Here is a 15,859-nt window from a genome sequence, read left to right on the forward strand (position 1 = left end):
ACCTGTGTTGACCTCGTGTTCACTTGACAGCTTCTAGCGTAGGCTGTGCAGCTGAAGCGCCCAAGGCTCCTTTCTGATCACGAGCAATGCTAAAAGTCATCAATCAGTAACAATCTTCACTTTACAATGGACTTACTCTCTATGTGTTTCGCCATGACCTTACCCTGACTTCACTCCGCTGGCCTTGTTAACATACACACAACCACCCACTGCGCCTTAAAGGTACGCGGTATCTCACCAATGGTCAATACTCATCTTGTGTGTCCTTCAAGAGTGGTGACGAGCTCGTTGGTCTTTATATCCCAGATCTTGATTACGGACTTGTCCCAAGGCTGCTTAGATCCAGCAATTGCAAACATGGCCGTGTCTGGCAAATAAACGACTGCCTCCACAGATTCGTCCCGAGTCTCGATTGGACCGAGGATCTTATTTTCATTCTCTACGTCCCATTGTCTTGAAGTCCCATCGTTAGATCCACTCAAGACTCGCTGACTATCTCGACTCCAGCAGACAGACGTCACCGGCAGTGTATGTCCCACCTATTTCACGATAACTTTGCCTGTGTCGATGTCCCACAACCTCACTCCACCATCCTTACTCCCGCTAACCACTCTTTTCCCATCCGGAGACAATGCTATGGTCCACACTTCACTTTGTCCGTCTCGCCGGTCATCTCCTACCTGTTTGCCACTCTTCAAGTTCCATACCCGCAGTGACCCGTCCCTTGAACAAGTCATCATCCGTTGTCCGCCTGGCAGATATATGGCGCCAAGGACTTCATCGGTGTGTCCCTCAAATTTTTGGTTGGGTGTTATCTCTGATGTCTTCTGCATCTTAACAATGGGTGAAGACATAATCAACTACCGCATGCAGCTGATTTCAGCTTTCACTGTGCACAAATGATCACTTACGATAATTAACAGGTCTTGACACCAAAACACAATGAACGTTAGGTCAAAAGTGTACAGGAGGTTTGAGCTAGTATGTTTTACATGTAACATCATCGCGATTGATTCACAGCCCAGTACAGGCTGTGCAGCCGAAGCGCCTGAGCCTCATTAATACATTCTACAAAAACACCAGGAAGAACCGGACACTGAAGAAGAGGACGAGCAGCTGGATGATGTCGCAAAGATTGACATAGTTATCAGGAATGATATAAAAAAGGTGCGCGAGCGTCTGAAGCAACTCATCGACTGCAATCCTTCTAGGCTACAAATTTAGTAACTTGGGCACGCAGAACTCTCCAATTAGAAGTAATCTAACAATCGAGCTGTCTCTGCAAGAACGATCTGTCACAGTTTTAAATGCCATATCAGCCGTCATGACTGTACGATTTAAAAATACGGTCGTTTGTAACATCACGATTCAGCTGGATTAAGTATGCAAATGCAAAAGAATGTTCCTTCCAATTCGCATCTGATCCATTGTTAATCTCGAGAATCACCATCATGGATCTACAAATGCGAGAATGAGGTATGCCCTCGCCCAGGCTGCTATCGATCGTACTGCTCAGACAAGGAAGATAATCATCCCTGCAGATGACCAGCACGTCGTGGTCACCGAATGAAACTCATTCGTCGTGTTTCCTTTGTGGACTGTCCCGGTCACGATATTCTGATGACCACCATGCTCAACGGTGCCGCACTCATGGATTCTGCTCTTCTTCTAATCGCAGGAAATGAGACATGCCCTCAGCCGCAGACATCAGAGCACTTGGCTGCGGTTGAAATCATGAAGCTGGAAAACATCATTAATTTACAGAATACGGTCGACTTGATCAAAGAGGCCTAGGCTCTCGAGTACCAAAAATAATAGCTGCATTCGGCAAAGGTGGGTCCTCCCTGGCATGGCCTATTCAATGATGTGCTCATTCTCATAACAGGCATGGTGACCGAGTCATCACCCATCGTTTCGATATTCGCGCAGCTGAAATACAATATTAACACTGTTAACGAATACATTGTAAAGCGTATACCTATCCCAGTCCGCGACTTTGCTTCCGATCCGCTGCAAGCCCATTTTCAGCAAGATCGTCTCCGAGCACGCTGAGAACAATCACTCGCAGTTTACAGTCCCAGGAGGGCTGATTGGTGTTGGGACCAAGATTGACTCTACGCTATGCAGAGCGGATCATCTTGTTGGTCAAGTGTTGGGTGCGGTCGAGAAGCCCCCAAAGGTCTACACTGGTAAGCATTCTCGGTTTCGGTATGCTAGTGCGCTCTAAAGAGATTCTAGAACTTGAAATCAGTTTCTTCGCCTCTTGCTGGGCGTTCATACAGAAGATAAGAAACACGCAAAAGCATCCAAATCGCCAGGAACGAACTTCTGCTCATTAATATTGGTTCAACGTTGACTGGCGGATGAGTACTGGCGGTGAGAGGAGAACTTGCAAAGATTCGATTGACTTCACCCACATGTACTGACGTTAGAGAGAAGGTTGCTCTTTCGAGACGCATCGAGAACCATTAGTGGCTTGTAGGCGAGTGTTTCTGTCGACTCAGTAGACTCATTCGCTGAGTTGCCATCAGGTTGGGGAAGTGTACAGTGTGGAACGGTGTTAGAGTTGAACTGATTCGCCACCCACATTCTTGCACTTAATGTGACCAGAGCCAATCTACATCTGCATTATTTCTGAGGCAAGTAAACGCAAGTAGTTCCATTTCACTAGTACACATATTTGACTTGCGATGATCATCTTTCCTGATCAGCGAAGCCTTCTTACTGGCACAGACAACAATTAGAATCAACTGTGGTAGGCAGAGTATGCAATAAACAACTTTGTCTCCATTGTATGTACTCGAGACATAAGATAGGAAAGATCTTCGTAAAGGACAACAAGATGGACGGGATATATTAACGACGATCATCGATATACTCGGGAGATGCACAACAAAAAAACAGCCAGAAACGAGTCCAGCGTCCAGCATTTTTTACCATTGCATGAGGATTGGTGTGCGAAGTTGTAGCTTGGGAAGTAGCGACAGGGTCAGGTGCAGTGGATGACGTGGAAGTATGTGTTTGCAAAGATGTTTGGGCCTGAGCAGCACCACTAGATTGTTGTGTAGTGTTGCTATTGGAAGGGCGTGAGGTGCTTGCAGCAGGGGTCTTGGGTTTCAGTGGAATTATTACCATCCGTTTTTCTCGTGCGGACGCGTTCCTCTGCGTGGTGTAAGATGAAGTTTGAATATTGGAAAAGGAGAAGATGACATACGCGTTTGCCCTTGGCATATGGAACATCGACGTCTGCTGAGGGATGCTCATGCAGCTCCATCTCTGCATCACTTGGTTTGTCAGAGAAAAGGCTTCGAACCCAGTGAAAAATGCTGGGTCGTGATGGTATATCATGGGGATCAAGTCGCGCAGAAGACTGAAACCATCGAGGTCAGGAAAAACAGTACAATGTAGATGAGTGACGTACATGAGCACGACTTGGTATGCCGTCGAAGAACCCTTGTGGTACATGAGGGGAGACCTTGATTGGCTGACGGACCGGACGCCGTGTAGCGTCAGCCTAGAAGGGATAGGTTTAGATGCAATGATATCTGTTTATGAAAGTGTCACGTACAGCGAGTACCAACTTGTCGCGCTGGTCCAACAGAAGTTCGTCGAGGCCAGCTTCTTTTACTATCGTAGAAATGTCCCATGTATACGCATTTTGGTCGTCACAGCCAGTGGCTAGTAGCTTTCCATCTGCCGAAAACGACACACGAAGCACGCAGTTTGCATGTTGGAGGGGCAAACGGATGGGCTGGTTGTTGTCGAGGTTCCATAATCGCGCTGTCTTGTCCCCTGATGCGCTTGCGAGGATGCGGCCATTCGGAGATATTGCAATGTCATAGACATTACTGGTGTGCCCATCAAGCACTGCGATCTGTTTCCAGGTTGTTGTACTCCATGTCCTAATCGAGTTATCGGCTGACCCGGAGATAAGCATTTTTCCATCTGGGGTCCAAGCCAGGCACAACACAGATTCTTTGTGTCCTTCAAGAGTAGCGACAAGCCCGCCAGTCTTCGTGTCCCAGATTTTGACTTGGGACTTGTCATCTTCAGTGTTATTCCAAGGCTGTTCTCCACCAGTTGCAAAAGCGGTCATGTCTGGCGAGTAGATGGCTGTGTACACACTTCTGTGTCCAGTCTTGATTGGACCGAGGATTGTCTCTCCCTTCTCTACGTCCCACTCCCTTGCAGTCCCATCGTAAGATCCGCTCAAGACTCGCTGACTATCTTGACTCCAGCGGACAGAACTCACTCCACCTGTATGCCCCATCCATTTCGCGATGACTTTGCCTGTGTCGATGTCCCACAACCTCAATGCACCATCATAGTTCCCGCCAACCACTTTCTTCCCGTCCGGAGACAACGCTATTCTCCACACTGCACTTTCTCCGTCCCTCCACTCGTCTCCTATCTGTTTCCCAATCTTCAAGTTCCATACCCGCAGCGAGCCGTCCGCTGAGCAAGTCATTATCCGCTTTCCACCTGGCAGATGTATGGCGCCGGAGACCTGACTGGTGTGTCCCTCAAATTTCTGGCATGGGGTTATTATTGATGTATCTTGTGCCACACTAGCAACACTGGGTGAAGTCATAATCAACTACCGTGTACAGCTCGTTTCAGCTTTCATACACAAAGTTCACAATGATCACTTACGACGATTATCAGTTCTTGACACCGAGGTACAATGAGTGTTTAGGTCAAGAGCGCACCGGAAGTTTGAGCTAGTGCGTTTAAAATGTGTTATCCTCGTGTTCAATTCACAGCTTCTAGCGTAGGCTGTGCAACTGAAGCGCCCAAGCCTCATTTCTGATCACGAGTCGCATTCCATCAGTTACAACCTTCAGTCTATGGAGTTACTGCACACCCCCCATATACTCTGCGACGACCTTGTCCAACACAGTTTCACTCCGCTATCCTTGTTAACATGGGCATAACCACCCCATTGTTCCTCAAAGGTATCCGACATCTCATCAATGCTCGATACTCGTGCGGTGCGTAGCATGCATAATTCAGGGTCTCAGCCTCCTCAAATTTCTAAATTGTTGGTAGTCCTTCCAGAACAGAAAGATCAGAACAAAGTCACGCCGTGCGAATCGGGTGGCATAGCTTTGGTGTAATGGATTGCAATAAATGTTCCAGAGCGGCGAATGAAGGTCGTAGTTTCTATAATCTGGATCACTGAGGGCACAAATGCCCAGTGATCCGGAAACAATAATACCCTCAGTCGGAGAATGCGGTACTCGGAAGCTCTTGAAGTTGACCTTTCAGTTGGATTACAACAGGGGTGGGTCCCGATGAAACATTCAATATTGTTACTCATTCTCGTCTCAGGCGCAGTGGCCCCGTCGTTACCCGTCGTTCTGATATTTGCGCAGCTGAAATACAACACCAACACCATCAACGAAATACATATAAAACGTATGTCTATCCTAGGCCGCGACTTCGCTTTTAATCCCCGTCTTGTTTGTTCCTTTGATGTCAACAAGCCTGGTGCAGAGGGCGGACGCATCAAGGTTGGTGATTCAATATATTCTGCCATCACTGCTGGAGAGTATACGACGCAACGATTGAAAGCTACGTATCACGAGAAAAATGTAATTGCTACTTGCTACTAGTATTGGAGCATTTCGGATGCGGCGCATGGGATGTACAAACCTCTTATCTTGTTCGGAACGATGCGGGGAACTTCTATCCTCTTCCTTCCCGGCCTGCTTCAACAATGATCATGTCTTTAGCAGAGTCGGCGTCCGTCATCGATGGCGCTTTTCAAGACATACCTGTAATGTCTGTTTGCTGGTCAAGTTCACTTGCCAAGCACGACATTTCTGACTTGACTGCAGCGATCTTTCCTGTGCAACAAATTTGGACGAGAACGAGAAGAAAGTCCTTGCATATCAGATACGCGATGCGTGTATGAGTGTAGGGTTTTTCTATGGTAAGTCTTCTGTATATGCATAGAAACAACTCTCCTACGACACTACGGCCACTTTACATTTACTGGCAGTCAAGAACCATGGGATACCAGCAGAATGCGTAGACACTATCCTCGAGGTCAACAAAGAGTACCTCAAGCTTCCAACGGAGGAAAAGCTCAAGGTGTCGATCATAAACTGTCACCCGTGTTTAGAATTGCTAATCGACGGCGTTTTTATACAGCTCAACCACGAGGCCGTCGCCAACTTCAAAGGATACATACCACTACTCGATTCCAATATCGAACCCGGGAATAGAGGCGACCTGCACGAGGGGTTCCAAATTGGCTGGGAGGAGCTCGAGACAAAGGCCCATGATGACAAGCGAGCAAATGCTGGCACCATGTCGGGCGCTAATGTATGGCCTGAGCGTCCCAAAGAGTATAGAGAAGCCATGTTGAAATACTAGTGGGTACTATTCTGCCTTGATGGGTGAACTTTCAACTTATGGCTTCGTTAGCCATGCGGCAGTAGGTGTGGGAAGGATGCTTTTCACACTGTTCGCACTGTCTTTGGATCTGCCAGAGAGATATTTTGACGACAAGGTGCAGTGCCGTTGCAATGAATGTTATGTGATCTTCGGACTTTTGAATATTTTGTAGACGAAGAACTCGGCTGCCACTATGAATGTATTATACTACCCCCCACAAACAGGTCCTGCAGACGATCGTATCGTTGGTATCGGTGCCCACACGGAGTGTGTCATTCGTTGCCAACTTTATTCTGTTACCATATTGATGCCTTATAAACATTTAGCTTTGAGGTGCAATTAAATTGCCCCAGAAATCTACCATGATTCACATTGATTGTGTTCCAGTGTTTTACGATACTCTGGCAACAACCAGGAATCCAAGCGCTGCAGGTCCTAAATTCTCAGAAGCAGTGGATCGCAGTCCCACCCATCAATGGAACGCTCGTTATTAAGTGATCGGATTTGCTTTCCACTTGGTTCCAATGATTGATTGTCTTGTACAAGCCTGGGCGACCAATTCACCAGGTGGACAAGTACGTTTTTCACACTATGCCTTGACTTCATCTCAGCGTTCGATTTTTAGATGATATTTTCAAGTCTACGGTACACAGGGCTGTCAATAGGAATGGCGTTGATCGATATTCTATTCCCCTATTCTTCGGCACTGATTACGATGTTAACATCGAGGTTCGTGCTTGTTTAGTGGTTGAATACTCGATGATTGAGATAGTGGAGCAGCCTATTGCAAGTTGTGTATCTACCGAGCGACCCGCGAGGTATGGACCTGTATTAGCTGGGGAATATGTCAATCAGCGCTTGAAAGAATTGTATTACCAGACGACCTGAACTTGGAACTACATCAGTGGTCTCAGTACTTAGTCTCGTGTGAGCACAGATCACGAGGGTTACGCGCAGTGAGATTTATTCAATAATCGGCGGAACCTTTCATGGTAAGGAGATTGTATATGACGTGTGTCCTGTATCATTTCTGCAGTATGCAAATGCAAGTCCTTCCATTTCTGTAGTACACGTGTATTGAAAAGACTCGCGATGGCCACCTAATCGTCTGTACTTATTGGCAGCGACAAAGAATAGAATCAACCTTAGTATGTAAAGTACGCAAAAACGACTTCATGTCACCATTGTATGTACTTGAGGGTAAGATCTTCGTAACGGACAAGAAGACGGACGGGATATATTAATGATGATGATCGCTATACTCAGGAGAGGTACAACAAAAAAACAGCCAGAAGCGAGTCCAGCGTCCGGTATTTTTGATCGTTGCATGAGGATTGGCGTGTGAAGTTGTAGCTTGGGAAGTAACGACATGCGCAGGTGCAGTGGATGACGTGGAGACAGCAGCCTGTGTTTGTGAAGATGTTTGGGCCTGAGCAGCACCATTAGACTGTTGTGTGGCACTGCTGTTGGGAGGGCGTGAGGTGCTTGCAGCAGGGTTCTTGGGTTTCAGTGGAATTATCACCATCCGTTTTTCTCGTGCAGACACGTTCCTCTGTGTGGTGTAAGATGGGGTTTAAACCTTGGAAAAGGAGAAGATGACATACGCGTTTGCCCTTGGCATATGGAACATCGATGACTGCAGAGGGACGCTCGTGCAGCTCAATCTCTTCACCACTTGGTTTGTCAGAGAAAAGGCTTCGAACCCAGTGAAAAATGCTGGGTCGTGATGGCGTATTGCGGGGATCAAGTCGCGCTAAAGACTAAGACCATCGAGGTCAGGAAACATAGTACAATGTAGATGAGAGATGAGTGACGTACATGAGCACGATGTGGTGTGTCGTGAAAGAACCCCTGGGGTACATGATTGGAGACCCTTATTGGCTGACGGGCTGGACGTCGTGTAGCATCAGCCTATAATGCGCACGTTCAGATGCAATGAGATCTGTGATGAAAGTGTCACATACAACGAGTAGTGAGCTGTCGCGCTGGTCCAACAGAAGTTCATCAAGGCCAGCTTCTTTTACTATCACAGAAACATCCCAAGTATATGCGTTGTTGTCGTTGCAGCCAGTGGCTAGTAGCTTTCCATCTGCCGAAAACGATACAGAAAGCACCATGGCTGTGTGTTGGAGGGGCGAACTGATGGGCAGACTGTTATCCAGGTTCCATAATTGCGCTGTCTTGTCCAACGAGGCGCTTGCGAGGATGCGGCCATTCGGAGATATTGCAATGGATCCGACATAGTCGGTGTGCCCATCCAGCACTGCGATCTGTTTCCAAGTTGTTGTACTCCATGTCCGAATCGAGTGATCATGTGACCCGGATACAAGCGTCTTTCCATCTGAGGTCCAAGCCAGGCAATGCACCCAATCTGTGTGTCCTTCAAGAGTTGCGACAAGTTCGCCTGTCTTCGCATACCAGACCTTGACTGGGGAGTTGTCATCTCTGCTATTCAGTTCGGACCCACCAGTCGCAAATATGGTCATGTCTGGCGAGTAGACAGCTGCCCACACCCAATCGTGCCCTTTCTTGATTGGTGCAAGGATTGTCTCTCCGCTCTCTACTTCCAATTGTCTTGCAGTCCCATCGTCAGATCCGCTCAAGACTCGCTGACCATCTCGACTCCAGCAGACAGACACAACCTTCTCTGTATGCCCCATCCATTTCGCGATGACTTTGCCTGTGTTGATGTCCCACAACCTCACTCCACCATCCCCACTCCCGCTAACCACTTTCTTCCTATTCGGAGACAACGCTATGGTCCACACTTCAGTGTCTCCGTCCCGCCAGTCGTCTCCTATCTGTTTCCCACTCTTCAAGTTCCATACACGCAGCGAGCCGTCCAGTGAGCAAGTTATCATCTGTTTTCCGCCTGGCAGATGTATGGCGCTGTAGACTGATTCAGTGTGTCCTTCGAATTTCTGGCAGGGTGTGATCACTGATGCCTTCTGTATTTCAACAATGGGTGAAGACATAATCAACTATCGGATGCAACTCCGTCTTAGCTCTCATCCAACAAAGTTCAAAATCATCACTTACAATTATATGTTCCTCAGTTGCTCCCGACGTATTGGCACTGAGATCTAAGAGACAAAGGGCGTTTAGGTCAAAAGTGCACTGGAAGTCTGAGCTGGTACGTATTATATGTATTATCCTCGTGTTCACTTCACAGCTTCTAACATAGGCTGTGCAACTGAAGCGCCCAAGCCTCGTTTCTGATCACGAGTCGTATTCCATTGGCCACAATCTTCATTCTACAATGAAGTCACCGCACACCCTGCCTATGCTCTACTATGACCATCCCCAACACAACTTCACTCTGATGTCTTCGTCAACAATGTCTTAAGCTGTCTCTCCTCACTCAACCGCCCCCCAAAGGTGCCCATCATCTCATCAACGCTCGATGCTTATCTGCGCAAGACACGTATTTCTGTATATCGGTACATGGGAAACCACCAGAACTTTCCCAAAATCATTGATACCACTCACCATTTCATCTTTCTTCACAAACCTCACTACAAAATCGCCACGCACGAATCTGGTGTTATAACTTTGTCGCCAGATTACAATAACCCCTCCAGAGCAGTAAGGCAGCTAAGGAGACATTCGTGCTCAGGAAGCACTATAGCTTCTAAACGATCCACATCGCTGAAGGTTGATGTCTAGAGGCCTGGAGACAACGATACCCTCAGTCGGAGGATGCGATACTTGGGCATCTGAAATACAACATCGACGCTGTCAAGGATTACGTTGTAAACAACTCCGATCCCCATCTTATTGCGTCTGTTCTTTTGATGTCAACTTATTATATATTGCTAGCATTTCGACATAACAATGTTTAGATAAGGGTTAGGCCTGCTGAGGGCCAGGAATGACGAGGTTAGGACGTGGCGCTGCGCGCCGTAAGGTTAGGTAGGAGTCCCGTTTAGGACAGAGTTTGCGTGTGTCAGCTCCCAAACGATGGCATTTTAGAGTTGACGACATTGACGTTAAGCATATGTCCCTTAGTCGACGACGTCGAAGTGTCACTTGGACTGACTTCGGTACTACAAAGTCAACCGAACTCCCACGTTTTAGAAGCAAAACGAAATTACCTCGAAGTCACTTCACCTCGACGACAATACTAAGTGGTAAGGAGGAGCAGGATTGTATCCCTCTCAGTGCAGTTCTCGCACAAGATGATCTAGCACTCACCGATTCGCTGATTAGTAGCTGCTCAAGAAAGCGACCATAGTGCTAGCGGGCTCTGCCGCGAGCGGCCCTGCACGTTATGATATATGATATATCAGCCAGTAGCAATTCAGAGCAACACTTTAAGGATCAACATTAATCACCATTAATATGGTTTTCCTACACACACAGCAGACGATCGAGGTACGAGCTCAGGCTGCGTGATACCCAATCTTCCATCTTTTGAACCGACTCAACAGTACCTTCGAGGTTTGTCGTTGGTTTCCCTTCTCCACGTTAGTCTGCTCAAATTCCTAGTAAAGTTGCACCGGCCGCTGTTTGGGTGAGTTAAGCGTATACTCTTCTCGCAATCGAGACGAAATCTTATTCCCATCACAAGGCACTCGATTATTGTTTGACCCTTGAACATGAAGTCCGTCTGTTCAGCAGCACGGGTCGTTGGAACATTGCGACTGTCATGTTCATCATAGCTAGATATGTTCCGATAGCATGGATTGTCAGCGAGATATACGGTGAGCAATAATATTTTTTCTTAGGGACAATGTTCTTAGTGGTCTGCCAGTCACTCTTGGGCCACACTCGGTGCAAACGGTATTTACTCTATCTTGACCATGCTTTAAACACGTTGATGTTTAGTAACACAGTGCTTGACTACATACCGGATTGCTGGGAGTAGGTCACCTCACGATTACTAGTTCCGCATCGCTTAATACTTCCTCAGCGTCCCTGCTTCTCATCATGCTGGCTACTGAAGGTAAGCTTTTTACATCTATAACGAAAGCTCTAGGATTTATGTGTTTCAGGACTGCTTCTCACGCGGACACTTGCCTTATGGCATGACAATAGAAAGATAAAGCGGTTTTTATGGGCAAGCTACTTGGTAATGTTTCGCCAGTTTTGTTGTCCTGATGAGTGATTCAATGGAGCTTGAAGGTTACTGCCATCTCCACAGTCATTTGTGGTGCAATTACGACACCTCTGCTTGAAAGCGCATGTGTGCCCACATCAACTCAGAGCGATCTAAACGTTGCCACCAAATTGGAGCGCCTGATAATGGGAGGATTTGTCAGTACAGCGTTGTTTGAGCTCAGTGAGTGATTCAGGACGCTGCCTTTCTTTGAATCTCCTGATGAAAGATGTGCAGCGGTGGCTGCTATCACAGTGTATCATTCAATTCAATTACGCTCTGATGACATGCACACCCTCTATAAACTAGCCCCGACCTTATCGAAGGGGAGTTTGGTATATGCGCTGTCGCTTTTTGGTATGTCACTCGTATGTTTATTAATTCCTTTCCATGTCATCTGACTGTGCTCAAAGCAATCTCTGTTGCAAACATTGTTTCTTTTTCCTTGCCGGTACGTAGTTTCTATACACCCTACCATGACTATAAGGTGTGGACTGTTTATCGGTGCAGGTCTCGGGCGGTTATAATGGCATCATCGACGTGTAAGTCGACGGCCCTCATATCTGAGTTAATTGCTCAACTGTCAGAATCAGGTTTCAAGGTGTCCTTCATGGTATTATAGCTTCACGAATTCTTTTTGATCTGCGCGATGCGAACCAGAGTCAAAATGATAGCTTTTGCCTGACTAATTTACAGTTTGTACCGCATGTGATACCCACAGCTACCCAAAGCAACGTGTGATTCACACATGTGCGTCGTGCACGTTTGATTGTCGGATTCGGGCAGACTTAAAATCTTTCGGCAATACAGGAGGGGCGGTGCCCTTGGTGCCATTAGGCCGTCATGTGTAAAAGTGGACATTGGCTTGCATCTTAACAGTAATAATGTACATGTGCTGTCATGGGAATCCGAGAGGAACGACACTTCCATTATAGCCATAATTGCGCTGTGCTGTCCCATGATGGGCTTGCGAGGATGCGGCTATTGAGAGATATTGCAATGGAGATGACAATCGTATTCCCATCCAGCAGTGCGATCTGTTTCCGAGTTGTTGTACTCCATGTCCTAATCGAGCCATCCATTGACCCGGAAGTAAACGGTTTTCCGTCTGGGGTCCAAGCCAGCCTTAGCCAGGCACATGACCCAGTCTGTATGCCCTTGACTCTTCAAGAGTAGCGACAAGCTCGCCGGTCTTCGTGTCCAAGATTTTGATTGAGGTCTTGTATGATCCATTCAAAGGCTGTTCGGCTCCGCTAGTCGCAAGTATCGTCATGTCTGGCGAGTGGACGACTGCTGGCATTCACGCCCTGTCTTGATTGGACCGATGATTGTCTCTCCGTTCTTTACATGTCATTGTCTTGCAGTCCTATCGAAGGATCCGTTCAAGACTCACTGACCATCTCGACTCCAGCAGACAGTCCTCACCGCCTTTGTATGCCCTATCCATTTCGCAACGACTTTGCTTGTGTCGATGTCCCACAACCTCATTCCACCATATTCACTCCCGCTAACCACTTTCTTTCCGTTCGGAGACAATGCTATGGTCCATACTGAACTGTATCCGTCCCTCCACTCATCTCATATCTGTTTCCCGCTCCTCAAGTTCCATACTCGCAGCGAATCGTCTACTGAGCAAGTCATTATCTGCCGTCCACCTGGCAGATGTATGGCGCCGTAGACCGAATTAGTGCGTCCCTCAAATTCCTGGCAGGGCGTTTTATCTGATGTCTCCTGCACTGCTGAAGACATCATCAACTACTGGATGCAGTTCCGTTTCAGCTCGGGCGGCCCCTCTCATGCACAGAGTCCACGATGATCACTTGCGACGATTGCCGAGACACAATGGGCGCATAGGTCAAGACTGCACTGGAAGTACGTTTTACATGTGTTATCTCCACAGCTTAGAGCATATCATGTGCAGCTGAAGCTCCCAAGCCTCATTTATGATCAACTTCATACTGCATATGCTGGCATGTTATTTTCCCAGCTAACATTAACTCGTCCATCGTGATCTCTCGTAGCGTTGCAATCGATATTCACCGCCGCAGGTTGCGCGCACCGTGTTCCACCTGCGACACAGCCATGCTTGAAACTTGATACATGCGACTTGCACTTTATAGTGTATTACCTCATGCCAGCAGTGAGTTTGTGATGCATTAAATGCAGGTCACTCATGGATCAACCGTAAGTACGGTAATGAGTATAGATAGTTTACGTACGGTGTGTGATTTCAAGTGACAATAGCCAGTAGCAATGCAGCACATGGCAACACTTATAGAATCTCCCCGTCGCCTGATGATAAGACTAACTTCTTCTAGGGCTCGGGCTGCGTGTTTCAATCCAAATTTCCTTCAAAAAGACTTGTCCTTTCCACCATCGCCCACCAAACGGTGAAATATTGACGCCCACGCACTCCACAATAACACAAAACGCCATATGGTTTTACTGCACACACAGCAGACGATCAAGGTACGAGCTACGTGGCATTCGATCTTCCAATTTTGAAATAATTTCCGTGCTTTGTTTGCAGTATTTTCGAGGTTTGTCGTTTGTCTCCCTTATTCGTTCTATTCCGGCGTGCTCAAATTCCTAGCAAAGTTGCACCAGCTGCTGTTTGGGTGAGTTAAACGCATACTCTCCTCGCAATCGAGACGAAATCTGATTCACATCACAAGGCACTCGATTATTGTCTGACCCTTGAACATGAAGTCCGTCTATTTAGCAAGATGGGTCGTTGGAACATTACGACTGTCATGTTCATCGTAGCTAGATATGTTCCGATAGTGTGGATTATCAGCGAAATATACGGTGAGCAACTTGCACCATTTTTTTAGTTTGGGGACATGTTCTTATCGGGCTGCCAGTCACTCTTGGGCCACAATCACTACAAATGGTATTAACTCTTTCTTAACCATGCTTAAAACATGTTAATGCCAGGCAATACAGTGCTTGACTACATACCGGACTGCTGGAGGTAGGTCACCTCACGATTACTAGTCCCACATTACCTAATACTTTCCAGTGTCCTTGCTTCTCATCATGTTAGCTGCTGAAGGCAAGCTTTTTGCATCTATGACGAAGATCTGCAGGATTTATGTATTTCAGGCCTGCTTCTCATGCGTACACTTGCCTTATGGCACGACAATAGAAAGATAAGGCGATTGTTATCGGCAATTTACTTGGTAATGTTTCGCCAGTTTTGTTGTCCTGATGGGTAATTCAATGGGGCTCGAAGGTTACAGCTATCTCCACGATCACTTGCATTGCCAATTCAATCACGGATCATCTGCTCGAAAGCGCATGTGTGCCCACAACAGCTCCGAGTGATTTAGAAATTGTCACGAGACTGGAACGCCTGATAATGGGAGGGTTTGTCAGCATGGCATTTTTTGAGCTCAGTGAGTGATTGAAAATGCTGCCTTCCTTTGAATCTCCTGATGAAATACGTGCAGCGGTGGCTGCCATCACAGTGTATCATTCAATGCATTTACGCTCTGTCGACATGCACAACCTCCGTAAAATAGCCCCGACCTTATCGAAGGGGAGTTTGGTATATGCGCTGTCACTTTTTGGTATGTCATTCGTATATTTATGAATTCCTTCCCACGTCATCTGACTGCGCTCAAAGCAATATCTATTGCAAACATCGTTTCTTTTTCCTTGCCGGTACGTAGTTTCTATACACTCTACCATAGCTAGGTATGGACTGTTCATCGGTGCAGGTCTCAAACGGGTATAGTGGCATCATCGATGTGTAAGTCGACGGCCCTCATATCTGAGTTAACTGCTCAACTATCAGAATCAGGTTTCAAGGTGTTCTTCATGGTGTTATAGCTTCACGAATTCTTTTTGATCTGCGCGATGCAGACCAGAGGAACAAAGATATCTTCTGCCTTTCTGATTTACAATTTGAACCGCACAGGATATCTACGGCTACCTCAGGCAATGTATGAATCATATATGTACGTCCAATCGTAAGATTCAAGCAGACTTTATGGAATAAAATGTTTGGCAACGCACAGGGAGCTATGAGAAGCGATTCCCCCACTATGCGTGAATGTGGGGTTGGCTTGCGACCCAACAGTATGCACATGTACTGTAGTGGGATTTAGAGAGGAACTACATTTCCATGATAACGTGGCCGAAAAGATGGTATCATCAAAGACATCATCAAGACACAATATCAAACAGCCGGAAGCCGGGAAGAAGTACAGAGAAAAGCTTGTCAATTCGAACCTGCACAAGATGAACCTTCAAGAAATTTATTATTCACATACTGGCCTTGTAAGATGATTTCAAAGGACATGAACAAGTGTATATCTCTCTATCCAGAGTTTTGGGTATCGTGATGACGTTCGA

At 46.8% G+C, this 15,859-nt stretch overlaps 6 protein-coding genes across 6 annotated transcripts; 5 read left to right on the forward strand and 1 right to left on the reverse strand.

The window, feature by feature from the left end:
- Positions 1-1,688: 1,688 nt before the first annotated feature.
- Positions 1,689-2,575, forward strand: BJ212DRAFT_1585417 (uncharacterized protein; the record flags this gene model as incomplete). Its single annotated transcript, XM_041342363.1, has 5 exons — positions 1,689-1,725; positions 1,765-1,833; positions 1,886-1,965; positions 1,988-2,189; positions 2,532-2,575. 5 exons carry the CDS (start codon positions 1,689-1,691, stop codon positions 2,573-2,575), a joined length of 432 nt encoding a protein of 143 aa, XP_041197088.1.
- Positions 2,576-3,211: 636 nt separating this feature from the next.
- BJ212DRAFT_821650 (WD40-repeat-containing domain protein) lies at positions 3,212-4,857 on the reverse strand. Its single transcript, XM_041344146.1, has 3 exons — positions 4,654-4,857; positions 3,422-4,597; positions 3,212-3,370 (listed from the first exon to the last, which is right to left on the reverse strand). The coding sequence occupies exon 2, from the start codon at positions 4,589-4,591 to the stop codon at positions 3,530-3,532; it is 1,062 nt and encodes a 353-aa protein (XP_041197089.1). The 5' UTR covers positions 4,592-4,597; positions 4,654-4,857; the 3' UTR covers positions 3,212-3,370; positions 3,422-3,529.
- A 333-nt stretch (positions 4,858-5,190) lies between these two features.
- Positions 5,191-5,615, forward strand: BJ212DRAFT_1477105 (uncharacterized protein; the record flags this gene model as incomplete). The annotated part of the gene is made up of 2 exons (XM_041339491.1): positions 5,191-5,284; positions 5,332-5,615. The coding sequence occupies 2 exons, from the start codon at positions 5,191-5,193 to the stop codon at positions 5,613-5,615; spliced, it is 378 nt and encodes a 125-aa protein (XP_041197090.1).
- A 110-nt stretch (positions 5,616-5,725) lies between these two features.
- BJ212DRAFT_1444963 (uncharacterized protein) lies at positions 5,726-7,290 on the forward strand (the record flags this gene model as incomplete). The annotated part of the gene is made up of 9 exons (XM_041338036.1): positions 5,726-5,784; positions 5,841-5,935; positions 6,005-6,096; positions 6,157-6,380; positions 6,433-6,517; positions 6,575-6,673; positions 6,790-6,896; positions 7,014-7,131; positions 7,183-7,290. The coding sequence occupies 9 exons, from the start codon at positions 5,726-5,728 to the stop codon at positions 7,288-7,290; spliced, it is 987 nt and encodes a 328-aa protein (XP_041197091.1).
- Positions 7,291-10,722: 3,432 nt separating this feature from the next.
- Positions 10,723-12,575, forward strand: BJ212DRAFT_1329871 (uncharacterized protein). Its single transcript, XM_041334705.1, has 14 exons — positions 10,723-10,776; positions 10,833-10,842; positions 10,896-10,915; positions 10,973-11,105; positions 11,156-11,184; positions 11,238-11,265; positions 11,315-11,347; positions 11,397-11,473; positions 11,527-11,683; positions 11,738-11,857; positions 11,914-11,951; positions 12,011-12,042; positions 12,094-12,250; positions 12,311-12,575. Exons 1-13 carry the CDS (start codon positions 10,744-10,746, stop codon positions 12,239-12,241), a joined length of 858 nt encoding a protein of 285 aa, XP_041197092.1. The 5' UTR covers positions 10,723-10,743; the 3' UTR covers positions 12,242-12,250; positions 12,311-12,575.
- A 1,067-nt stretch (positions 12,576-13,642) lies between these two features.
- Positions 13,643-15,487, forward strand: BJ212DRAFT_821510 (uncharacterized protein). The gene is made up of 13 exons (XM_041344145.1): positions 13,643-13,969; positions 14,031-14,040; positions 14,099-14,118; positions 14,176-14,308; positions 14,365-14,393; positions 14,447-14,474; positions 14,523-14,555; positions 14,606-14,682; positions 14,736-14,898; positions 14,953-15,072; positions 15,129-15,166; positions 15,223-15,254; positions 15,306-15,487. The coding sequence occupies exons 1-13, from the start codon at positions 13,937-13,939 to the stop codon at positions 15,451-15,453; spliced, it is 864 nt and encodes a 287-aa protein (XP_041197093.1). The 5' UTR covers positions 13,643-13,936; the 3' UTR covers positions 15,454-15,487.
- The last annotated feature ends 372 nt before the right edge of the window (positions 15,488-15,859 follow it).

The sequence above is a fragment of the Suillus subaureus genome, assembly GCF_016647635.1.
Source record: "Suillus subaureus strain MN1 chromosome Unknown BJ212scaffold_5, whole genome shotgun sequence".
NCBI classification, from domain to species: domain Eukaryota; kingdom Fungi; phylum Basidiomycota; class Agaricomycetes; order Boletales; family Suillaceae; genus Suillus; species Suillus subaureus.

Coding starts and splice junctions, on each gene's coding strand:
- BJ212DRAFT_821650 (XM_041344146.1), bottom strand. CDS start 4,591: ATGACTTCACCCAGTGTTGCTAGTGTGGCACAAGATACATCAATAATA.
- BJ212DRAFT_821510 (XM_041344145.1), top strand. CDS start 13,937: ATGGTTTTACTGCACACACAGCAGACGATCAAG. Junction 14,394..14,446: donor GGCCACAATCACTACAAATG/GTATTAACTCTT, acceptor CAGGCAATACAG/TGCTTGACTACATACCGGAC. Junction 14,556..14,605: donor CATCATGTTAGCTGCTGAAG/GCAAGCTTTTTG, acceptor TATGTATTTCAG/GCCTGCTTCTCATGCGTACA.
- BJ212DRAFT_1329871 (XM_041334705.1), top strand. CDS start 10,744: ATGGTTTTCCTACACACACAGCAGACGATCGAG. Junction 11,185..11,237: donor GGCCACACTCGGTGCAAACG/GTATTTACTCTA, acceptor TTAGTAACACAG/TGCTTGACTACATACCGGAT. Junction 11,952..12,010: donor TTGTTTCTTTTTCCTTGCCG/GTACGTAGTTTC, acceptor TTATCGGTGCAG/GTCTCGGGCGGTTATAATGG.